The sequence below is a fragment of the Hyperolius riggenbachi genome, chromosome 3 (genome assembly GCF_040937935.1).
Source record: "Hyperolius riggenbachi isolate aHypRig1 chromosome 3, aHypRig1.pri, whole genome shotgun sequence".
In the NCBI taxonomy this organism is placed as follows: Eukaryota; Metazoa; Chordata; class Amphibia; order Anura; family Hyperoliidae; genus Hyperolius; species Hyperolius riggenbachi.
Window position 1 is genome coordinate 55,252,983 of NC_090648.1, and position 25,931 is coordinate 55,278,913.

At 46.6% G+C, this 25,931-nt stretch overlaps 1 protein-coding gene across 1 annotated transcript in view; it reads right to left on the reverse strand.

The window, feature by feature from the left end:
* The window catches only part of LOC137562618 (A.superbus venom factor 1-like), a 231,262-nt gene that overhangs the window by 164,883 nt on the left and 40,448 nt on the right, over positions 1–25,931 (reverse strand). Inside the window, exons 11-12 of the mRNA XM_068274131.1 lie at positions 23,298–23,447; positions 3,497–3,703 (exon numbers count right to left, since the gene is read on the reverse strand). Of these exons, the coding sequence (XP_068130232.1) occupies positions 3,497–3,703; positions 23,298–23,447 (357 nt within the window). The remainder of the gene's footprint in view (positions 1–3,496; positions 3,704–23,297; positions 23,448–25,931) is intronic.

Sequence of the window (25,931 nt, forward strand, 5' to 3'; positions counted from 1 at the left end):
CATCAAGCCTTGTACCATGTATATGGGATAACTAAAAATGTTGATGGGATATTTACCAATCGATGGTGCACACAAAAACCTGCCAATGGCAACTATAGTGTCAGAGGTGCAAGAAGGGGATGGAGAGCAGCTTGTTAATGATTACCACTATTCAAAGCATCTATAGAAGTGATTATTACCAACACAGGTCCAATAGAGAGCTAATACTGTGGTTAAGGAAGGGCCCTTCGGGGCCCCTCTAGCCCAAGGGCACCGATGCGGTCGCTACCTCAGCAACCCCTATTGCTACACCCCTGTTTAGAACTTGTGTGTGGGTAGGGGTTGTCCTAATGCTGGGCAGGGGTTGTCTGCTTGAATGCATGAATTTGTATATGAGTTGTAAAAGAGGGACAAATGAGGAAGAAGGAGGGACGGAGGGATTGAGTTCCCAAAGAGGGACAGTCCCTCCAAAAGAGGGACAATTGGGAGCTATGCGGCCTGGCTGTACCCACCCACCCTACCGCACTCCTGTTGCCGGGAGCATTCTGCACCTGCGCAGTACCAAGACACTCCCACCCGCGGGAGTGAGATGGGGAAGCGTGCTTGGCTGCTCTGCAACTGTGCCAACTGGCCTCGACTGTCTGAAGATAAACGGGGCCATTATCGGAGGATCCAGGAGGCTTTGGACGGCTTCGAGGGAGCGATCTGCATGGATGGGACTGGAGGAAGCCCCAGCTATGTATAAAACTTTCTCTCCTTTCGTTTCAGGTAAACTTTAAGGACTAGGGACCTTTTTTTGTCAAAACTTGTAGAGTAATCACTTTGATTGGCTCACAGTAATCACGGGGTTAGGAGCCAATGAAATCTGCTGCGGATGGAGATACAGAGCTCTGCTGTCAGTGTAACAACAGAGCAGTGAGAACGGCGTAAGAGGTGGGTCTGCGCAACAAGTGTGATTGAAAGCTATGTCCTGGCATGAATAACAGGACAAAAAATGGCATAGATTTCAATCACTGCCGCATGTAAATAAATAACCACTTTACCACCGCAGGTGCGGATATCTACGCCCCTTTTTCTACCCCTTCCCCACCAGGGGCGTAGAGATCTGCACCTCCTGCCGCTACCGCCACTGTCCGCGCTCCCGCTCGCTTGTGCTTGCGCTCCCGCACTCGTGCACGCCGCTGGCCGTTCACCCAGAGATCAATGAATGGGGAAAAACTTTCCCGTTCATTGATCTAAGCTCCCCAGCAATGATCGGCTGCTTCTATGAGAAGCAGTGCGATCATTGTGAAAAAAAAAAAGTTTCCCAGCCTCACTGAACTTCCTGTAAGCGTCCTTCCGACGCTTACAGGTCGCATAAACAAAAAAGTACTGTGGTCATCTTGTGGCCAAATAGTAAAACTACACCCAAAAGCATTTTTCATATACAATACATAGTTTTACACTATAAATTAACTCATTACCTCCCACATTCCCCAATTTTTTTTTTTTTTGTAATAAAAAAAAAAAAATTACAATACAAAAAATACATAAATAGTTACCTTAGGGACTGAACTTTTTAAATATTTATGTCAATATGTCAAGAGGGTATAACACTGTTACTTTATAAACTTTGGGCTTGTAATTAGGGATGTACGCAAAACTGAAAAAAATGCACCTTTATTTCCAAATAAAATATTGGCGCCAAACATTGTGATAGGGACATAATTTAAATGGTGTAATTACCGGGACAAATGGGCAAATACATTTCATGGATTTTAATTACAGTAGCATGCATTATTTAAAACTATAATGGCCGAAAACTGAAAAATACTGATTATTTCCCCATATTTTTTCCTATTTTCCCATTAAAATACATTTAGAATAAAATAATTCTTGGCATAATGTCCCACCTAAAGAAAGCCCAATTGGTGGCGAAAAAAACAAGATATAGTTCATTTCATTGCGATATGTAATAATAAGTTAAAGACGAATGAATGGAAGGAGCGCTGAAAGGTGAAAATTGCTCTGGTGTTTCAGGGGTAAAACCCCTCAGTTGTGAAGTGGTTAAGGGCCGTTTCACAATGCCCACCTGCTGTGAGGATTATTATGGGTAGGCTGGTAAAGGTGTTGTATGAAAGAAAGCTTCTCCACCTACCTTCTGTGCTGCTGGTTAAAAATCCTCCTTAAAAATGCATACCTCCTAACTTTTTGAAATAAGAAAGAACACATAAGCCACACCCCTGCCACACCCCTATTCACACATACCATAAATATATCAAAATACAATTATGTTTGTATATATTATGTTATGTTTGTATAAATTGTATAATAATTATAAGTATGTATAATTCAAAGCACACTGGTCCTCTCTATCCTAGTTCATTTTCCTTCATGTTAACATTTGAAATTAAGAAATATATCAATTTAAAGCATGGGACTAAATTTAAAGAGGAACTGTAACGACAAAACGTCCCCTGGGGGGTACTCACCTCGGGTGGGGGAAGCCTCAGGATCCTAATGAGGCTTCCCACGCCGTCCTGCGTCCCTCGGGGGTCTCGCTGTAGCCCTCCGTACAGCCGTGACGCAATATTTACCTTCCTGGCTCCTGCGCAGGCGCTCTGATGCCTCTCGGCGCCGAAGTAGGCGGAAATACCCGATCGCCGTCGGGTCTGCTCTACTGCGCAGGCGCAAGTTTCCGGCGCCTGCGCAGTAGAGCGGACCCGACGGAGATCGGGTATTTCCGTCTATTTCCGTGCCAAAAGTCGCCACAGTGCCCCCGCTGGAGCCAGCAAAGGTAAATATTGAACTGACAGTCGGCACAGTCGCCGGCTGTTCGGAGGGCTGCGGCGAGACCCCCGTGGGACAGAGGACGTCGTGGGAAGCCTCATTAGGATCCGGAGGCTTCCCCCACCCGAGGTGAGTACCCCCCAGGGGAGGTTTTTGTTGTTACAGAGTCTCTTTAAGAGACACTGGAGCAAAAAAAAAATGATATAATGATTTGTATGTGTAGTACAGCTAAGAAATAAAATATTACCGTAGGAGCAGAGCCATAAGTCTAATATAGTTTCTAGTACAGGAAGAGTTAAGAAACTCCAGTTATCTATGCAAAACCACCATTGAGCTCCACGACTTTTAAGTAGAGAGCTCTGTCTTCTGAAGCTTATTATCTCAACTGTTTTGATTTTATGCCCGACAGTTACACTGTAAGAGTCAACACATTTTTTCAGTAGATAAAATACATGTATTTACATAGATCCATATATGAGTCCTGAAAGAGGGACACATGAGGGTGAAGAGGGACAGAGAGATTTGGTTCCCAAAGAGGCCAAAGAGGGACTGTCGCTCCAAAAGAGGGACAGTTGGGAGCTATGATAAATGCAACCTTTTTATTTTATAATTACAGTTATATGAAAATGCAGTAATAAAACACAAGGAAAAACTACTTTACATAAGGTCATATTGTAGTTGCCACAGGAGGAAGATTAATACAACTGACAACAATCTAGGACTAGGAGTCTAGGACAGGCATCCTTACCACATAGTTAAAATGGGTGATCTGGCTCTGGACGGCTGAGTCATCATTCCGGATGCCAAGGGAGATCCTAGCCATGTCCCCCACTCTCTTTCCTTCTCCTGTTATGCTAACATGTAGATAATTTCTACTTTTTGATCTGTAGGCAGCAGCAGTTATGGTGCTTTGGGCTTGCAGGTCACTGGTCAGTGTGGGATCTCCTGTCTTCACCTATCAGGAGAAAAATAATTCTGATATTTTATTTACAGAATACAGACAACAGCAAATATGGAGTCCAAATGATAAAAGTCATATTAGAAACACCATTGCAAGACACTGCAGCATCATCAATTCAGTGTTAATATTTTCTTTGTCATTATTTAACGTGAACTCGAGGTGAGAGGTATATGGAGGCTGCCATATTTATTTCCTTTTAAAGAGAATGTGTACTGTGAAAATCTTACATAAATAAAAGTACCAGCCTGTTTGTTGTCTTCTCCTAGCCCCCTCTGTGACATTTTTGCCGCTCCCCGCTGCTTTCTTGGTGATAAAATCACAGTTTTATTCATTGTTTTTGTAAACAATGAAGATGGCCGCCAAACAGGAAATACATAATCAGAGCAAGTGCCTGTTTGCAGAGGGCATCCCCATCTACTATCTACAGAGAGCGACTTCTTAACCTGAGTGGGGTCAGGTCCTAATACTCCCCACCTGCATTTAAAGTGGTTGCCTATGGGTAACCCGTGTTTGTGAGTATATATATATACATAAAATTGTATTGAACTCTTCATTTTACCTGACAATACTGCACCATATTGGGCTCTCGATTCTCTTCTTGTTTTTAAGCACACTGTTTGCAGAGGCTCATCTCAAATGAGACTTGACTGCTGTAATGTTTCTACCACTTGTTGCCTTAGCTGCTTGTCTGGGCTTTAAACTGATCTTTCTGTACTCACAGCTGTTCACAAGGTCACAGACAGGCTGGCTGTGAGCAGAGACCTGTCTGTAAAGGAATAAACAAAGCACACACACAGATCCTGCAGGGGGACGTGGAGAGGGCATGCATAACTTCTCCCTATTACAGCAGAAGCAGTGCATTCCTCCCTGGCTCGACAAAGCTTTGACAAAGGAAGATTAGATATAGAAGATTAGATATATTGCAGAGACAGTGCAAATAGAAAAGGCAGTAATCCAGACCACATTAGAACATGTATAGGAACTTATAGGATAGAAGAAATAAGGCTGAAAATTTTGTTACAGAGTCTCTTTAAGCAGGAGTGTAACTTGACTTAGTAGGCCCCCCTGCAAAAAAAAAATAATTCAGACACTGCTGCAGCCAAATAAATCAACAGGGCTGCCAGAAAAGTGGTATTGTTTAACCACTTTGTCCTCCTTGACGTAGTTCTACGTCAAGGAGGGACATGTGCGCTCCCGCGCGCTCCCGTGACCGACGCGTGCTCCCAGCCGCGGATCGTTAGCCCAGGAATCAATGAATCGGGCCATGGTGCGGGTGCCCGATCACGGATTCCTCTCCCCCGCAGAAAAAGCGACAGCTTCTCTCGGAAGCTTCGCTTTTTCTGACTCCTATGTCCCTTCAAGCGTACATGTTGCGCTTAGAGTGACGTCATGTAAACTAACTCAAGTTGCCATCTTGTGGCCAAAAAGTAAAACTACATCTAAATGTAAAAAAAAAAAAAATACAAATACACATATTTACTCCAAACAAATACTATTTACATCCCACCCTCCCAAAAATACCCACATAAAATGTTTAATAATAATAAAAAAAAACCATTACAATAAAAAAACAAAAACACATAAATATTTACCTAAGGGTCTAAACTTTTTAAATATCTATGTAAAGATGAAATATTTCTATTTTTTTTTCTTTTTTATAAGCTTGTAAATAGTGATGGATGCAAAACGGGAAAAAAATTCTCTTTTATTTCCAAATAAAATATTGTCGCCATACATTGTGATAGGGACATAATTTAAACGGTGTTATACCCGGGACAAATGGGCAAATACAATACATGGGTTTTAATTATGGAGGCATGTATTATTTTAAAACTATAATAACCAAAAACTGAGAAATAATGAATTTTTTCAGTTTTTTTTTCTTATTCTTACTGTTAAAATGCATTTACAGTAAGGTAGCTCTCAGCAAAATACCACCCAAAGAAAGCCTAATTGGTGTCGGAAAAAACAAAATATAGATCAGTTCATTGTGATAAGTAGTGATAAAGTTATAGGCTAATGAATGGGAGGTGAACATTGCTCGGATGCATAAAGTGAAAATGACCAAGGGCTTAAAGTGGACCTGACCTCTGAATATCAAAATAAACCATTGCAAACCTTGTTTAAAACTGTAGGCAAAAACATTAATATATATGGCAACAAATATTTCAATAAACTCTATAATATAACATACATCAATTCCCCCTCCCCTCTATGACGTTCATTGCCGCGGCACTTAAGTTGTTACATTCCGGCAGGCGCACAGTACACTGGGATACTTTGTTTTGGGCTGTTTACAGCCTGTTCTCCCCTCCCTCCTGTGTGAGCTCTCTGCTTCCCCGGAGCTGATTACACGCTGATACACTCAGTGTGAAGAGGAATGTCAGTCTCCGCCCCCCTTCCTCCGGGAGACTGAAGACAGACTGAAGATGCTGGAGAGAAAAGGAGAGAGGTGGATGACAAGAAATGCTGCTGAGTCCTGACTGCTGCTATAGGAGAGAGAGGTGCTGTGTTTGTGTGTGGATGCAGTGTGTATATGTATGTGTGTATGTATGTATGTTTGTGATAGAGAGAGTGTGTGTGTGTGTGTGTGTGTGTGTGTACAGGGCATGTGTGTATGTATGTGTACAGAGCATGTGTGTATGTATGTGTACAGAGCATGTGTGTATGTATGTACATAGAGCGTGTGTGTGTGTGTGTGTGTGTGTGTGTGTATGTATGTATGATGTGTATGTATGTGTACAGAGCATGTGTGTATGTATGTATGTGTACAGGGCATGTGTGTGTGTGTGTACAGAGCATGTGTGTGTGTGTACAGAGCATGTGTGTATGTATGTATGTATGATGTGTATGTATGTGTACAAAGCATGTGCGTATATATGTACATAGAACATGTGTGTGTGTATGTATGTATGTGTACAGGGCGTGTGTGTGTATGCGCGTACAGAGCATGTGTGGTATGTATGTGTACAGGGCATGTGTGTGTGTGTACAGAGCATGTGTGTATGTATGATGTATGTGTACAGAGCATGTGTGTATGTATGTACATAGAGCATGTATGTATGTATGTATGTATGTGTACAGGGCGTGTGTGTGTGCACGTACAGAGCATGTGTGTATGTTTGTGTACAGAGGTGAGTGAATCTGCTCCCGCTGTGGGCTGTGGGGGGGTATTTGTTGGAGGACATCCACACTGGCTCCTGCTCTGCTGGGGGGGGGGGGGGGGTTGACACAGAACAGCACACGGGACTGGCTGCCATTCTGGTCAAATCTGCTGACACGATTGAACGTCTTTGCTGGTCAAATCTGCCGACACAATTGAACACATTTGCTGGTCAAATCTGCCGACACGATTGAACACATTTGCTGGTCAAATCTGCCGACACGATTGAACGTCTTTGCTGTTTAAATCTGCCGACACGATTGAACGTCTTTGCTGGTCAAATCTGCCGACACGATTGAACGTCTTTGCTGGTCAAATCTGCCGACACAATTGAACACATTTGCTGGTCAAATCTGCCGACACGATTGAACGTCTTTGCTGGTCAAATCTGCCGACACGATTGAACGTCTTTGCTAGTCAAATCTGCTGACACGATTGAACGTCTTTGCTGTTCAAATCTGCCGACACAATTGAACACATTTGCTGGTCAAATCTGCCGACACGATTGAACGTCTTTGCTGGTCAAATCTGCCGACACGATTGAACGTCTTTGCTGGTCAAATCTGCCGACACGATTGAACGTCTTTGCTGGTCAAATCTGCCAACACGATTGAACGTCTTTGCTGGTCAAATCTGCCGACACGATTGAACGTCTTTGCTGGTCAAATCTGCCGACATGATTGAATGTGTTTTCCTAAGAGATTTTGTATCGGGAATTGGCCTGTGGTGTATGGGCAGGTAACAGATCTCAATGGACAATGAAACCTCGCACTGCCAAGGGCAGATTACAGTGTAAAAATCACACTGGCAGCAGAGCACACACAAAAGCAGAGTATAAAGCTGACAGAGGATAGACAATAATACAGAGCAGAAAAATGACAGGCTGGAAAACACAGCAGACATTACATACACAGGCACAGCCAGATATCACTGTAACTGTACACTACCACAGGCTAATTTGCATGTGATTGGAGAAAGGAGCTGCTTGAGGAAGGAGGGGCTGGAGGAAGTAGAAATCAACTGGATGACACTGTAAACTTGCCAACCAACATATGGCTGCACACACTGCACTAGAAAGCAGTAACAGAAATCAGGACATCTGACAGGTATATTACAGCAAACATACATTTTTATTAATTAAACCAGTATTAAGCAACACATCAGATATTTTTACAGTGTCAAATTTTAAGGACAGTTCCACTTTAAAGGGACACTTAAGTGTCTGGAAAAAAATGGCGGATCGCTCAAAACCAGTCTTATCACCCGAACGACAGTCTGTACACACGCCCGATTTGGCGTGCGGACGACTGAACGACGGGACGTTCAAACGACCCGTCGTTCGGAAAAATCCGACGTGTGTATGGGCCTTTACTCACCTGGTAGGTATAGGTGCCTCCATTAGAGGTAGCCAGGCACACAATAGCGCCCTCTATGCTGCTATATGCTATAGCAGCATAGAGGGCGCTATTGTGGCCGGGAACGCGAATAATCACTCGCGTTCCCAAACTGTCAGCCCCTGTCGCCGGAAGTGGCTGCCGGCGGGGCCAGGAGCATCCGATGGAGTCTGCGTGGGCACAATACAGCTGCAGGGGGCTGCTGGAAGCCCCAGGTGAGTAAAACTCATTTTTTTCCAGAGACTTAAGTGTCCCTTTAAGTGGTTAAAAGGAAATAAATATGGCAGCCTCCATGTACCTCTCACCTTGGGTTCACTTTAAATGGCGCACCAATGGTGAAACATTGTAAAATGTAAAATACCTACATATAAAATACAATGTACATTTCTCCCAGAGTAAAATGTACAATAATTTGTTTTTATGTTGCTGTCACTTACAGTAGGTAAGCTGACAGATATGACAGATTTTAGAGAAGTCCATCTTCTCATGGGGGATTATCAGTATCAGCTTTAGGCTTGGAACCCACTAAAAACAAAATCGCTAGCAATTTGTTATAGTGTTTTGCAAGCGATTTTGGGAGCGATTTCCCTGCTCCTACATTAGAATGGATACACTCCCGAAATACTGCATGGAATCTGTCACATCCCTTTACATTGGTAGAGTGTTTAGGGAAAATGCTAGCGACTGAAAGCGCTCCTTAAACGCTAAAAAAAACAAAAAAAAAACTGTCTAGTGGGTTCCAGGCCTGATTCTTTATGAAAGCACTCCCTTGGAAAGGATCCATACAAAAATCTTGGCCACCCTCCCTGCTCGTTTGTACACAAAATTTTGGCAGCTAGACTGAGAAACTGCAGTTCAGTAACTAAATATCTGAGAATTCCCCATGAGGAGATGGGCTTGTCCAAAAAGGCTGCCAAACTGACAAGTGCAGTTTGGCAGTCTTTTGCCTCAATGCAAAAACGCATCGCATGATGTAATGATTTTCTATTGGACCGCTGTGTTTTCAGGAGGCATCTGAGATTCTGCATAGAGTTGGGCCGAACCTCCGATTTTAGGTTCGCGAACCGGGTTCGCGAACTTTCGCGGAACGTTCGGTTCGCGAACTTTCGCGGAACGTTCGGTTCGCGTTAAAGTTCGCGAACCGCAATAGACTTCAATGGGGATGCGAACTTTGAAAAAAAAAAATAATTATGCTGGCCACAAAAGTGATGGAAAAGATGTTTCAAGGGGTCTAACACCTGGAGGGGGGCATGGCGGAGTGGGATACACGCCAAAAGTCCCCGGGAAAAATCTGGATTTGACGCAAAGCAGCGTTTTAAGGGCAGAAATCACATTGAATGCTAAATGACAGGCCTAAAGTGCTTTAAAACATCTTGCATGTGTATACATCAATCAGGTAGTGTAATTAAGGTACTGCTTCACACTGACACACCAAACTCACCGTGTAACGCACCGCAAACAGCTGTTTGTACTAGTGACGGCCGTGCTGGACTGGTGCGCACCATGGCGAGAGTGCAGGTTTTGGTGGCTTTACAGCCCATATGGTCGGCCTGGCTGATGTAGCTGAATGACAGAACAGTGACTGTCCAGCTGATCAAATTTGGTCTGACCACAATGAAGCAACGACCTTATTATCTTTTGTGTGCCCCCCGAGACACTCATCTAGGCGCCGGTCATTGCTTCATTGTGATACGCAAGCCCCTTCACCACGGCAAGGTAATGATCACGAAGGGGAATGGGCGCATGTACATGCCTTTTCTTTTGTTGTTGCAGCTGCCCTCAGTGCAGCCAGAAAAATTAGGCAGTCATGTACACGCACCATAAAAATTATTACAGCGGCCTAAAAAATTCAGCAATCCGCCTGGAGTCCCGGACCCTGTTGGTGGTGGGGGAGAAGGTAGTGAAGCGGCCTGCAGGCAGACATGCTGTGTGGAGGGACTGGGAGCGACTTAGTCTTTTTGGGGCAGGCCAGGCAGCCAGTCACACGGCGTGCAGGCAGAGATGCTGTGTGTGCGGGGACTGACTTAGTCTTGGGGCGGGCAGCAGCCCTCCGGGATCCATGCCTCATTCATTTTGATAAAGGTGAGGTACTTAACACTTTTGTGACTTAGGCGACTTCTCTTCTCTGTGACAATGCCTCCAGCTGCGCTGAAGGTCCTTTCTGAGAGGACGCTTGCGGCAGGGCAGGAGAGAAGTTGGATGGCAAATTGGGACAGCTCTGGCCACAGGTCAAGCCTGCGCACCCAGTAGTTCAAGGGTTCCTCATCGCTGTTCACAGCAGTGTCTACATCCACACTTAAGGCCAGGTAGTCGGCTACCTGCCGGTCGAGGCGTTGGTGGAGGGTGGATCCGGAAGGGCTATGGCGAGGCGTTGGACTAAAGAACGTCCGCATGTCCGACATCACCATGAGATCGCTGGAGCGTCCTGTCTTTGACTGCGTGGACACGGGAGGAGGATTAGTGGCAGTGGTACCTTGCTGGCGTTGTGCCGTCACATCACCCTTAAAGGCATTGTAAAGCATAGTTGACAGCTGGTTCTGCATGTGCTGCATCCTTTCCACCTTCCGGTGAGTTGGTAACAGGTCCGCCACTTTGTGCCTGTACCGAGGGTCTAGTAGTGTGGCCACCCAGTACAGCTCATTCCCCTTGAGGTTTTTTATACGGGGGTCCCTCAACAGGCAGGACAGCATAAAAGACGACATCTGCACAAAGTCGGATCCAGTACCCTCCATCTCCTCTTGCTCTTCCTCAGTGACGTCAGGTAAGTCAACCTCCTCCCCCCAGCCGCGAACAATACCACGGGAAGGTTGAGCAGCACAAGCCCCCTGCGACGCCTGCTGCGGTTGTTCTCCTGCCGCTGTCCCCTCCTCCTCCTCCTCCCCCAAAGAAACACCTTGCTCATCATCCTCTGAGTCTGACTCGTCTTCTGCACACGACCTCTCTTCTTCCTCCTCCTCCCCCCTCTGTGCTGAGGTGTTGAGGAAACAGCTGGGTCTGATGAAAATTGGTCCCATGCCTGTTCCTGCCGTAACGGTTCCTGGTCACGCTCATTCGCAGCTTCATCCGCCACTCTACGCACAGCACGCTCCAAGAAGTACGCGTAGGGAATTAAGTCGCTGATGGTGCCCTCACTGCGGCTCACCAGGTTGGTCACCTCCTCAAACGGCCGCATGAGCCTGCATGCATTTTTCATCAGTGTCCAGTTGTCGGGCCAGAACATCCCCATCTTCCCAGACTTTTTCGTTCTACTCCAGTTGTAGAGGTACTGGGTGACGGCTTTCTTCTGTTCTAGCAGGCGGGAGAACATGAGCAGGGTCGAGTTCCAGCGAGTGGGGCTATCGCAAATGAGGCGTCTCACCGGCATGTTGTTTTTACGCTGAATTTCTGCAAATCGTGCCATGGCTGTGTAAGAGCGCCTCAAATGCCCACAGAACTTCCTGGCCTGCTTCAGGACATCCGCTAAGCCAGGGTACTTTGCCACAAATCTTTGAACCACTAGATTCATGACATGTGCCATGCAGGGTATGTGTGTCAGCTTCCCCATATGCAAAGCGGCAAGCAGATTGCTGCCGTTGTCGCACACCACGTTGCCTATCTCCAGGTGGTGCGGGGTCAGCCACTCATCCACCTGTTTCTTAAGAGCAGCCAGGAGAGCTGCTCCAGTGTGACTCTCCGCTTTGAGACAAGCCATGTCTAAGATGGCGTGACACCGTCGTACCTGGCATGCAGCATAGGCCCTGCGGAGCTGGGGCTGTGTAGCTCACTGGAGAGGAGAACTGCCACTCAGCCAAGGAGGAGGAGGAGGACAGCGAAGAGCATGTAGCAGGAGGAGAGGAGGTGGCAGGAGGCCTGCCTGCAAGCCGTGGAGGTGTCACAATTTGGTCCGCCGCTTTCTGCTTGCCATCGTTCACCACCAGGTTCACCCAATGGGCTGTGTAGGTAATGTAGCGGCCCTGCCCGTGCTTGGCAGACCAGCCATCCGTGGTCAGGTGTACCCTTGACCCAACGCTCTTCGCAAGAGATGACACCACTTGCCTCTCAACTTCACGGTGCAGTTGGGGTATGGCCTTTCTCGAAAAATAAGTGCGGCCTGGCATCTTCCACTGCGGTGTTCCGATGGCCACAAATTTACGGAAGGCCTCAGAGTCCACCAGCCGGTATGGTAACAGCTGGCGAGCTAACAGTTCCGCCACGCCAGCTGTCAGACGCCGGGCAAGGGGGTGACTGGCCAAAAGTGGCTTCTTCCGCTCAAACATTTCCTTCACGGACACCTGACTGCTGCTGTGGGCAGAGGAGCAGGAACCGCTCAAGGGCAGAGGCGGAGTGGAGGAGGGTGCCTGTGAAGGTGCAAAGGAGAAAGCGGCAGAAGCAGATGATGCACCTGAAGGAGGAAGAGGAGAAGGAGGGTGACTTTTCTTTTGTGTGCTGCTGCTGCTTTTGCTCAGGTGGCCATCCCATTGCTGTTTGTGCCTTTTCTCCAGGTGCCTTCGTAAGGCACTTGTCCCTACGTGAGTGTTGGCCTTTCCACGGCTCAATTTTTGTTGGCAGAGCGAACAGATGGCTTTGGTCCGATCTGAGGCACACACATTAAAAAATTTCCACACCGCTGAGCCACCCTGGGATGTGGGCACTATGGGGACCTCAGCAGCTGATGCTGAAGGGCAAGTTGGCTGGCTGTGCATAGGTGGCGATACATGGTGCCGGACTCTGCCACCAGCTGTTTCTGACGAAGAGCTGCCCCAGCTTCTTTCAGCAACTTCTCTCCTCCTACTACTCTCTGACTCCCCCTCTGAACTGTCCCCCTCTTCATCTCCTCTATTGGGAACATACAGAGGATCCCTATTACCGTCATCATCGTAGTCATCCTGCCCAGCTTCGCTTGCCTCAGACAAATCCAAACTTGCACCATCAGTAGGTCCTTCATCCTCCTGACACGTTACATCCATAGTGTTGCCGCGTAACTCAGACATATTAGCTGGTGAAAATTCATCTGGCTGTAACAACAATGGCTGTGCATCAGTGATTTCAACACTAAATAATTCTTGCGAAGTGTCAAATGCAGCGGAAGTGGTGCTAGTAGTAGCGCTGGTGGCTGAGCAAGATGAGGTGTTCTGTGTCGCTAAATACTCAACCACGTCCTGACAATCTTGGGAGGTGATGGGACGTGCCTTCTTCCGAGCACTGTACTGTGGGCCAGGTCCACACGAAATTACATTTACACGACCTCGCGCAGACCTGCCGGGTGGCCTTCCTCTGCCTCTGCCACTACCTCTTCCTCTTCCTCTACCTGTTTTGTCCATATTGGGTATGCACGGAGTGGTATATCACACTGCGTGCACTCACGTAGGTAGGTGGGTTCACTTAACTGCACAGGTATGCGCACTGATGCGGTGGGTTCACTGAACAGAACAGGTATACAGTGGCGGGTTCACAGAACAGGTATGCAGTGGCAGGATCACTGAACACAATAGGTATGCAGTGGCGTGTTCACTAAACAGGTATACAGTGGCGGGTCCACTGAACAGAACAGGTATACAGTGGCGGGTCCACTGAACAGAACAGGTATACAGTGGCGGGTCCACTGAACAGAACAGGTATACAGTGGCGGGTCCACTGAACAGAACAGGTATACAGTGGCGGGTTCACAGAACAGGTATGCAGTGGCAGGATCACTGAACACAATAGGTATGCAGTGGCGTGTTCACTAAACAGGTATACAGTGGCGGGTCCACTGAACAGAAAAGGTATACAGTGGCGGGTCCACTGAACAGAACAGGTATACAGTGGCGGGTCCACTGAACAGAACAGGTATACAGTGGCGGGTTCACAGAACAGGTATGCAGTGGCAGGATCACTGAACACAATAGGTATGCAGTGGCGTGTTCACTAAACAGGTATACAGTGGCGGGTCCACTGAACAGAACAGGTATACAGTGGCGGGTCCACTGAACAGAACAGGTATACAGTGGCGGGTCCACTGAACAGAACAGGTATACAGTGGCGGGTTCACAGAACAGGTATACAGTGGCGGGTCCACTGAACAGAACAGGTATACAGTGGCGGGTTCACAGAACAGGTATGCAGTGGCAGGATCACTGAACAGAACAGGTATGCAGTGGCGTGTTCACTAAACAGGTATACAGTGGCGGGTCCACTGAACAGAACAGGTATACAGTGGCGGGTCCACTGAACAGAACAGGTATACAGTGGCGGGTCCACTGAACAGAACAGGTATACAGTGGCGGGTTCACAGAACAGGTATGCAGTGGCAGGATCACTGAACACAATAGGTATGCAGTGGCGTGTTCACTAAACAGGTATACAGTGGCGGGTCCACTGAACAGAACAGGTATACAGTGGCGGGTCCACTGAACAGAACAGGTATACAGTGGCGGGTCCACTGAACAGAACAGGTATACAGTGGCGGGTTCACAGAACAGGTATACAGTGGCGGGTCCACTGAACAGAACAGGTATACAGTGGCGGGTTCACAGAACAGGTATACAGTGGCGGGTCCACTGAACAGAACAGGTATACAGTGGCGGGTCCACTGAACAGAACAGGTATACAGTGGCGGGTCCACTGAACAGAACAGGTATACAGTGGTGGGTCCACTGAACAGAACAGGTATACAGTGGCGTGTTCACTAAACAGGTATACAGTGGCGGGTCCACTGAACAGAACAGGTATACAGTGGCGGGTCCACTGAACAGAACAGGTATACAGTGGCGGGTCCACTGAACAGAACAGGTATACAGTGGCGGGTTCACAGAACAGGTATACAGTGGCGGGTCCACTGAACAGAACAGGTATACAGTGGCGGGTTCACAGAACAGGTATACAGTGGCGGGTCCACTGAACAGAACAGGTATACAGTGGCGGGTCCACTGAACAGAACAGGTATACAGTGGCGGGTTCACAGAACAGGTATACAGTGGCGGGTCCACTGAACAGAACAGGTATACAGTGGCGGGTTCACAGAACAGGTATGCAGTGGCAGGATCACTGAACACAATAGGTATGCAGTGGCGTGTTCACTAAACAGGTATACAGTGGCGGGTCCACTGAACAGAACAGGTATACAGTGGCGGGTCCACTGAACAGAACAGGTATACAGTGGCGGGTTCACAGAACAGGTATACAGTGGCGGGTCCACTGAACAGAACAGGTATACAGTGGCGGGTCCACTGAACAGAACAGGTATACAGTGGCGGGTTCACTGAACAGGTATACAGTGGCGGGTCCACTGAACAGAACAGGTATACAGTGGCGGGTTCACAGAACAGGTATGCAGTGGGCTGAGGGCTCACTGAACAGAACAGGTATGCAGTGGCAGGATCACTAAACAGGTATGCAGTGGCAGGATCACTGAACAGGTATGCAGTGGCAGGATCACAGTACAGGTATGCAGTGGGCTGAGGGCTCACTGAACAGAACAGGTATGCAGTGGCAGGATCACTGAACAGGTATGGAGTGGCAGGATCACAGTACAGGTATGCAGTGGGCTGAGGGCTCACTGAACAGAATAGGTATGCAGTGGCAGGATCACTGAACAGGTATGCAGTGGCAGGATCACTGAACAGGTATGCAGTGGCAGGATCACAGTACAGGTATGCAGTGGGCTGAGGGCTCACTGAACAGAACAGGTATGCAGCCAGGAAGAAGTTAAGCCTAACTAATCTTTCCCTATATGAGAGACTGCAGCAGCTCGCCCTACTCTCACTAATGCAGGCACACGAGTGGCCGTAATGGCCGCCGCTGCCTGCCTTATATAAGGGGGGGTGGGGCTCCAGGGGCTAGTGTAGCCTAATTGGCTACACTGGGCCTGCTGACTGTGATGTGGAGGGTCAAAGTTGACCCTCAGTGCATTATGGGGCGAACCGAACTTCTTCCGCAAAAGGTTCGCGTGCGGTACCCGCACGCGAACCACCTACGTTCGCGCGAACCACGTTCGCCGGCGAACCGTTCGGCCCAACTCTAATTCTGCATAGTGTTACAAAAAAAAGAAAATATTAAAAAGAATACAGTCTGCACTCCTTTTCCCCATGCGATTCCTCATTGAAATTACTGGCTGCTGGGGAAAAAAAACAAAAACAAAAACACACACAAGACCCATATATTATGCGACAAAATGCTTGTGGGAAATCGGCTGCGGAAACAAGTTTGATTTCTCCCTTAGGGCCCTTTCTCACTGGTGCGGTGGGTGGGTCATTTTACCACACCTCACCGCCGTGCTAATGAAAGCCTGTGAGTGCTTTCATACAGCATCCCATGCAATGCGGAGCGCCGGAAGTCGATGATCTACCGCACGGCCATACCTACATTACTGCACGGCTCCTGCGGCGGTCTGGGTCGGACCGGAAGTCATGGCGACGCAGGGCAACATTGTGGCGAGCATGCGCAGAAGCGTATTTTTACAATACACTTCCGTGCACTTCCGTATCTCCAAAACAGGAACTGACCGCAAGCGAGCGTTACTTCCTTTTCAGGATCCTGGCCAAAAGGGGATTACCACATACATACCACATACGTGGTAATCCCCGAAGGCCTGTTTTTGGTGGTGCGGTGCAGACCCCGGGCCACACCACAATGCTGCCACCAATACACAGTCTGAAGCCGGCCTCAAAGTCATAAGACTGCCTACCATTTGTAATGCATTTAATAAATATAACATTTCCATTAAATAGCAATGCTCAATATCTTCTGCATTGCACATCCATAGGGAACTTTTCATCCATTGCATGTCAATGTGCAACTGCCCATACCAGTTTCCTGTTTTTTTTCTTTTGTTTTGGGGGGGGGGGGGGGGCGCTGGGGGGGAGGGGGGGTTGGCGAACTTTAAAGTGGGCCTGAACCCTTGCACAGGACAAAAGGAAAACATAGAGAAATGCACCCTGTATGAATTTAGAGAGTTTAGCCTGTCTAAGTCACCCTCATGTGTGACTAATCACAAGTTGGGATTTGATCTCTCCTTTGTGTCACCTAACTGCCATGGCAGATAAGCTCATTTGAAAGCACAGGATGCTAACAATATGTCTGCTTCCATGAAAGCAGTAAATAGAAACAGTGCAGAATTTTTTTTTCGGGATTTGTATCAGCTATAACAAAGAAATGTTTTTCTTTAAAGGTTATTATGCTGTATCTTTTAGAGCAGAGAGGAAGTTCTGAGTTCAGGTCCGCTTTAAAGGGAACCTAAACTGAGAAGGGTATGGATTTTTCCTTGTAAAATAACACCAGTTGCCTGACTCTCCTGCTGATCCTGTGTCTCTAATACGTTTAGCCACAGCCCCTCAACAAGCATGCAGATCAGGTGCTCTGACTGAAGTCAGACTGGATTAGCTGCATGCTTGTTTCAGGTGTGTGATTCAGCCACTATAGCAGCCAAAGACATCAGCAGGACTGACAAGCACGTGGATTGTTTAAAAGGAAACATCCATATCCCTCTCAGTTAAGGTTCCCTTTTTCCATATTTATTTCCTTTTAAGAAATACCAGTTGCCTGGCTATCCTGCTGATCTCTTTGGCTGCAATAGTATTTTGAATCACACACCTGAAACAAGCATGCAGCTAATCCAGTCAGACTTCAGTCAGAGCTCCTGATCTGCATGCTTGTTCAGAGTCTATAGCTAAAAGTATTAAAGGCAGAGGATCAGCAGGACAGCCAGGCTATGTGCATTGTTTAAAAGGAAATATACATGGCAGCCTCTATATCTCTCTCGCTTTAGGTTCACTTTAAGCCATTTCCACAACATTTTCAGTATTTTGACACAACACCAAAATATTGGTATACCAATAACCCAGGGAACTTGGAGAAATACCTTATCGTTTGAGAAAATTGATTTTTAAAATTCAAAAGGGGAAAACACATTTAAAAAATAGAGCAATATTGTATCTCAATGAATTGAATTTAGGCTTTAGCGGACCTAAACTCAGAACGTCCTCTCTGCTCTAAACGATACACAACATAATACGGTAACCGTTAAACAAAAAACATTTCTTTGTTACAGCTGATACAAATCCTAAAATAAATCTACACTGTTTATACTTCCTGATTCATAGAAGCAGACATATTGTTAACATCCTGTGCTTTCAAATGAGCTTATCTGCCACCTCTGCCGTGGCAGTCATGTGACACAGGGGAGAGATCAAATTACAACTTGTGATTAGACACAAATGAGAGGCAATTAAAACAGGCTAAACTCTCTAAATACATACAAGTTGCATTTCTCTACGTTTTCCTTCTGTCCTGTGTAAGAGTTCAGGTCCACGTCAAGCCTCTCTACATGCTATTGTCACCAGATTTGCTATGTATGTCTGAGTCAACAGGGGGAATATGATTTAAAAAAAGAGAGAAAAACAATACATTTTAAATATTTTTTTTTAAATTGCGCGCAAAAGTTTGCAGACTGAACATTTCGGAGGACCCCATAGACTTTAATGGTAGGTGACGTCTAAAACCTTCGTGGTATATTTGCAGCCACAATTCCTTTTAACAAGGTATCCAAAATGTCCACAAACCTGGGCAGTGGCATGGCAGAGGGGAATCAATGGCAAAAATGTCCCACTTTTTAAATAGTTTTTAAATGCAGGTAAATTACATTTTGTTGTGCTGCACTTCAATGTGCACTTTTTATGAGTTCTTTATGCACATTATGATACATTTCTTAATAAAAAGGACAGTGTGGGGTCCCCCCTCCCAAGGCCCTCGTCACACATGCAGGCTGGGTTAGGCAGAATGTAGAGCCCGGACTGTGTGGGGCTCCGCCAGGGCCGGTTTAAGCAACAATGGGGCCCCAGGGCAAAATAAACCTGGGGGGCCCCCCAACATATACCCCGGAACAAAAATCGGCATTAGGGGACCTTTTTTGCAGCTGGTATAACAGGGTGTGAAGTCCCAATCGGTCGGAGCTCCACATTCTGGCTATCCCAGCCTGCATGGGGGACAAGGGGTTAAAAAGTTTCAGGAGGGGGGACCCCACATAATTTAAGAAAAAAAAATTCCCACACTCTAAACATAAAAAAAAAAATTGGGAAAATAGGAACAAAATGCCAGGGATATTCATACAGCCATATTGCAGCTGTACAGCGATCCCTGGCCAAAGCGCTGCGGCTGCGTATGGGGCCCCTGGAAACCCCGTCAGGAAATTTATTGCATTTTTGTTTGATGCATGTAAAATTACACTACCGTTAGGTTTGCTACTAAAAGTGACATTTACCGCATTTAAAAGTATACTTTTTTCCTTCTAAAATTTTAAATCGATTTTCTCAAAAACTATAAGGTATTTTTGAAAAATTGTTTTTTCCTCTTATTCCTAATGATCTCCTTAACATATCCTGCAAATTTATGGTTTCTAGCATTTAAGGTGGATTTGCTATTAACCATTAAAGTCGGCAGGTTTTTAAATGTGTATTTTTTTTTTCCCTTTGAAACTTTAAAATCGATTTTCTCAAAAACTATAAGGCCGATTTGAATTTTTTTTTCCTCTTGTAGCCACTGGGGGCCCCTACAAGCTCTGGGGCCCTGGGGCAGCTGCCTCCTTTGCCGTAATGGTAGCGCCGGCCCTGGGCTCCGCAGGCTGAGCTATACCAGCCCGCATGGTGCATTGTGGGAGGGGGCTCTGGAAGGGAGGGGTGGAAAATGCACAAAGGTCCCCCAGATGCCCACCTTCTCTTCAGGTGAAATGAGAATAGGGACACTGATGCAACCCACTTCCATAAAAAAAAAAGGAAATAGAAACAGAACAATGAGTAAAGTCCTTTAATGTGCTTAAAGGACAATTGAAGTGAGAAGAATAAAGAGGCTGCCATATTTATTTTCTTTTAAACAATACCAGTTGCCTGGAAGCCCCAAAGGTCTATTTGGCTGCAGTAGTGTCTGAATCACACCAGAAACAAGCATGCAGCTAATCCTGTCTGTTGCATGCTTGTTCAGAGTCTATGGCTGACAGTATTAGAGGCAGAGGATCAGCAGGACAGCCAGGCAACTGGTATTGATTTCAAAGAAGCATGCCAACCTCCATATCCCTCTCACTTCAGTTGTCTTTTAATTAACAATTCATATTTATCCTTTGGATAATGCCACACCAGTATCCTCAGAAATGTTCCATGCCATTATCCTCAGATAGCGTAGCAGAGGCTGGACGGCGTAGCAGAGGCTGGACGGCGTAGCAGAGGCTGGAAGGTGTAGCAGAGGCTGGTCATGGATTTTGCTGCTCATGGAGGCAGAGCTTTGAGCTGCAGCTCTGCCTCCATGCGCGTCAATCCACCGCGGATCTCCACCTCTCCCCCGCCCCTCTCAGTGAAGGAAGATTGAGAGGGGCGGGGAGAGGCGGCGATCAGCGGGGATTGATGCACCAAGAGGCAGAGCTACAGTCATAAGCTCTGCCTCTATGAGGAAGTGCTCACGGACACAGCAGAGGGGATTTGGGGGGGTATAAACGCCTTGTTTTGCCGCGTCGATGCGGCGGTTTAGCATTACCTTTAGTGCTTTACATAAATACTAGTTAAAAACGGAAATTTAGACTCACTTCAGAGTCTCTTTAAGCCAGCACCTGTTCAGTAAGGAGTGTGTCCTAGTGGCTGCAGCTTTGGCGCTTTGAGTTCGCCAGGAGAAAAGCGCAATATAAATGGTTTTTTTTTAGCAGTTGTGTATAGTTACATAAAGCCACAGACAGTATGTTAAGAATAGCTTTGTGGTGCCCCCTCCAGTTTCTGTCACCGCAGGCAATCATCTTGGGAGACTAGTTATATTTTCTCCTGGCTTTGGAACTCTCATTAACCTCCTTGCCGGTTATCCCGAGCTCAGCTCGGGGTAACCTGCGCAGGAGGATTTCTCAGGCCCCGCTGGGCCGATTTTCACAATTTTTTTTATTGCATGCAGCTAGCACTTTGCTAGCTGCGTGCATATCTCGATCGCCGCCGCCGATTTGCCGCTACTCGCCGCCGCGCCCCCCCCCCTCCAGACCACTTCCGCAGCCTGTCCAATCAGTGCCAGGCAGCGCTGAGAGGTGGATCGGGATTCCCGCATGGCGACGGGGGAAGCCGAGCAGAAAATCCCATTCTGAACGGGATTTCCTGCTTGCAAAGAGCGCCGGCGGCGATCGGAGTAGGTAGGGAGATGCCGCCTGTCAGCGGCTATCATGTAGCTAGCGCTAGGCTAGCTACATGAATTTAAAAAAAAAAAAAAAAAAGTGCTGCGCCGCCCCCTTGCCAACATAATTGGAACGGCAAGGGGGTTAAACAGATATTCTGCAGAGATTGGCTTTCATTCATAAAGCATTACCGCATGCAGTAATGCAGAAAACAGCTGACTTTACCAAGTACTTAGCAAAATGTCAATTCATAAGAGCAGTTCCCGCATGAAAAGCTGAAATTCCCGAGCAGCAGTGCAGTAATTACTTCAACACACGTCAGTAAATGTCAATTCCTAGAGATTAGAGCAGGCGGTAATGGCACGGAACATACCGCCTGCTTTGAAGAGGTGATAAGAGAGAAATAAGAGCAAAGTTAATGGAAACTCACAAGCAGAAGCAGTGAGAACTCCCCCCAGGCAGCAGTAGTGAGAGCGGAACACACAAGGCTTCCCCTAAATACCTTAGGTTGTGTGTTTAACCTCTTGGGTTCCTGCTTTTAAGATGTGTATTTCACATTAGAAAGCCTGCATGTGTAAAGTTTCTTGAAGTTCTTCTATGCTGTGGCAATTAAATAGATTGTTAAAGTACTTATGAGTCCAAATAACAAAAAAAAAAGTTAAGTACCTGAATTAAATTTGAATGCACGGAGGACACCATCCGCGCCCTCTGTGCCGTTCCGGCAGGTCCAATAGTCCCCCCTGGCCGCTCCCAACCCCACAACCCGGGTCGGGCTCTCCTGCCTCCACTAAAATGGCCACTGGAGCTGGCCGCGGCTGCGCAGTCCGAGTGCAGTCTGAGTGCGGCTGCGCAGCTCTAGGGCCTCCCCCCGATCCACGCTACCGGCTGTCTCCTCAATATGTTCCTAACTGTGAAAACAGACAGCTGAAATCTCTGAGATTTGTTTTGAGACCCCCATGTTACTACTTGTCAAAGAAAATTAAAAGAGGAGGGAAACTTACAAATGACCCCCTTAAATACTCTTTCTCATAATAGGATTCACCTGTGTATGTAGGTCAGGGGTCACTGAGCTTACCAAGCCAATTTGAATTCCAGTAATTAGACATTGACAACAGTGCCCACATTTATGCACCTGTCTAATTTTATTTAAACAATTATTGCACACTTTCTGTAAATCCAATAAACTTAATTTCACTTCTCAAATATCACTGTGTGTGTCTCCTATATGATATATTTAACTGACATTTTTTATCGTAACAACTAGCAATTTATACAGGAAAATCATGGCGATTAACAAGGTTGCCCAAACTTTCACATCCCACTGTATAGTATATCCCCAATCAGCAGTAGATATCTGAAAGGATATGTAGGTATATATGTATATATATATATATATATATGTGTATATATATATATATTAGTATATAGATCAATTTCATATACAAGCATACATGTATCTAAGTCTGTGCCTCATGTATCTATTCAGTGTGATATTAATGTGTCTATAGAACAATCAGCCACCCACACACATCTGTGCAGGAAGAGCTGGCTGCATGAGGTAGAGAATAGCCAAATTCTTCTCTCTGGGCAAAACCCATTAATGCCCCAAATGGGGACACCTGGAATGTCATAAATAACATGTTTTCCCCGTGATCATTGAACTGTGTTAATTCTCGTAAATCACATGACTTTCTGTAATTATGGTGACATATGATGATATACTGCGCATGAGCAAAACCCTGTATTGAGTAGCATATAAGGAAAGCAGCTGAAGTAAAGTTTAGCATAATTTGTGCTCACAACTCCTGTGTGTGTGTGTGTTTTGTTAACCATTTTATGTCCTGGCGCCAGGAAATGAAGTAGTCTAAAGCATCTGATATCTGACATGAACTTAAATAGATCCAACTCCTTTCAATATCAGCCTATTAATGAAGCACTTACGGTTATGGGAAGTGATTCTATGCCATTAAGTGTATTGACAGTCAGGAGGACAGTTCCATCTTCCAGTGTTGTACCTCTAACAAATCCACCTTGATCGGCCACCACAGGAATTCTTGCTGCCGGAGACCCATCAGGGTTTGTAACCAACACCTAGGAAAGAGGGAGGAGACAGATGGTCACATGATTCTGTAGATTACTCATCATTACTACAGCACTGCAAGAGTCAAAACTTAGGTCCGGTTCACACTGGTATTTTAAAGCCAAATGGATCCAGCTTGGTTCACACTGGCAATTAATGGATCTGATCACCGGTAGATTGGATCAGTTTTCACACCGTTGCCACTCAAGTCTGCTGAGTGGGCGGGTGAGGGAGGGTTTCTTACCAAGGCTTCCATCTCTTCCCCTTGCATACTAAGTTGTGTCACGTGACTACCACCCTTCCTTCCTTCAAGGAGAAAGCGTGGTAGTCACATGACGTGAGGTAGGACGCAAGGGGAAGAGACAGAAGCCTTGGTAAGAAACCCTCCCTCACCCACCCGCTCAGCGGATCGTTCAGAAACAGACTTATCAGTCTGCCTGAAAGACTGTACACACGCACTACTGTCGCTGGAACGCCCGCCCAGTGGGAGGGTCTGACCAACCCGTCATTCATTACAGTAGTGCGTGTGTACGCACCTTAAGGCATGAGATACTTATTTCACTCAATGACATGCAAATCACTTCATAACTTTTTTATGTTATCTACTTTTCGGTTGATATTCTGTCTCTCTTCATTAAAACAAAAACTACCATAAAAATTACAAGTGGTTCATTTCTCTGTACGTGGGAAAGCATAAAAATTTAGCAGGGGATCAAATAATTATTTTTTCATGCTCTATGTATAGTCCTAGATAATAAAAAATGTTAAAGCCATTCACAGAGTAACTTACATCATAGGATGCACTCACCACTGCCATACATCGTACATCCATTATAACTTCCAGTGTTTGAGAACTGACTTCATAAAGTCCTTGCAAGGCCAGGGACCCACTAGGAATCGTGCAGCGCTTTTAAATCATGCAAGCACTGTGTGCAGGGTTTCATAGGATGATTGTGTTTCCCAGTATTTTGAAGCACTGTACAGTAAACTATACAGCGCTTCCGATTAGCGTTTCTTTCATTTTTTCTTTATGATACTCACCAGATGTCCCGATGTCCAAATTCTGTTCGTAGCCCCGCCCCCTAGGGTCATAGGTGCTTCTCTAGCACAAGTCAGAGAACCGTCGCCGCCTGTGACCTCTTCTGCTAGGGGCGGGGCTACGGGTGGAAGCTGCGCATTGGGGCACTCTGTAATTATAATAAACTTTACTTAACCACCTCCTCCCGTCCGCCTAACGCCGATGGGTGGTTGAAGAGTTGCTGCCTGCCTGGGGACCACCTAACGCCGATTGGCATCAAAGTGTGGTGGGATTAGCAGGGAACGCGTGTTCCCTGCCAAGACACAGTGCAGGGTTCTGTGATCAGCCTGCCAGTCGCGATCAGAGCTGGCAGGCAGGCTAAATTAAAGAAAAAAAAAAGCTATTGCTATTTACATTTGTACAGCGCTGTAGAGGGGACAGCCTAGTCACTTAACTATCCCCAGGAGTGGCTCACAATCTAATCCCTCTCATAGGCTGATGCCTATGAGAGGGTACCATAGTGTATGGAACGCAATCTAGGGCCAATTTGGAGGGGGGGAGGGGGATAAAAGTAATAGGGGTTGTTGTTTTTTTTAAAAAATGGTAATCTTTTATTAACCACTTCAGGATTCTGCGTACGCTTAAGTACGCCCCTGAATCCTGAAGTGGTTTCCATGGAAACGTTCCATGTCAGTTCACGGAGGGTGTCTCTGTGAACACCCTGCGAGCCTCCAATCGCGGCTCGCAGGGTAAATGTAAACACACGGGCAAGATCTTCCCCGGTGTTTACATATATACGGCGCTGTGCCGTAGAGGAGATCGCGATCCCCGGCCTCTGATTGGCCGGGGATCGCCGGCATCTGATAGGTTAAAGCCTATCCCATCAGGCGCAGGACGGAAATCTGTCCTGCGCCGCTCACAGGGGGATGGAGAGGGAGGGAAGGGGAAGGAGGCCAGAAAGCGCTGCGGAGGGGGGCTTTGAAGAGCCCCCCCACAAGCGCAAGCAGCCGGCGGCGATCAGACCCCCCCAGTAGGACATCCCCCTAGTGGGGAAAAAAGGGGGGAAGTCTGATCGGCCTGGCTGCTATCTGATCGGTGCTGCGGGCTGGAGAGCCCACGCAGCACCGATCAGCAAAAACACCCGGAACCCGGAAGTGGTTAATTAAAAAATAAAATAAACATAGCAGCAGCAATCAGAGACCACCAATCTACAGCTCTATTAGTGGGAAGAAAAGGAGGTAAAAAACATTTGGTTGGTAAGTTGTATGACCGAGCAATAAATCGTTAAAATGGCGAAGTGCTGAATTGTAAAAAAATCGCCTGGTCACTAGGGGGGCATAAACCTGTGGTCCTCAAGAAGTTAAAAAACTAAATGTTTGGCCCCCAGATTGCTGCTAAATCGCTTTGAAAAGTGATTGTGCAGCGCTTCAATACATTGCGTTGAACGCACCCAAAATTCTGCATGTCCTGCAATTGC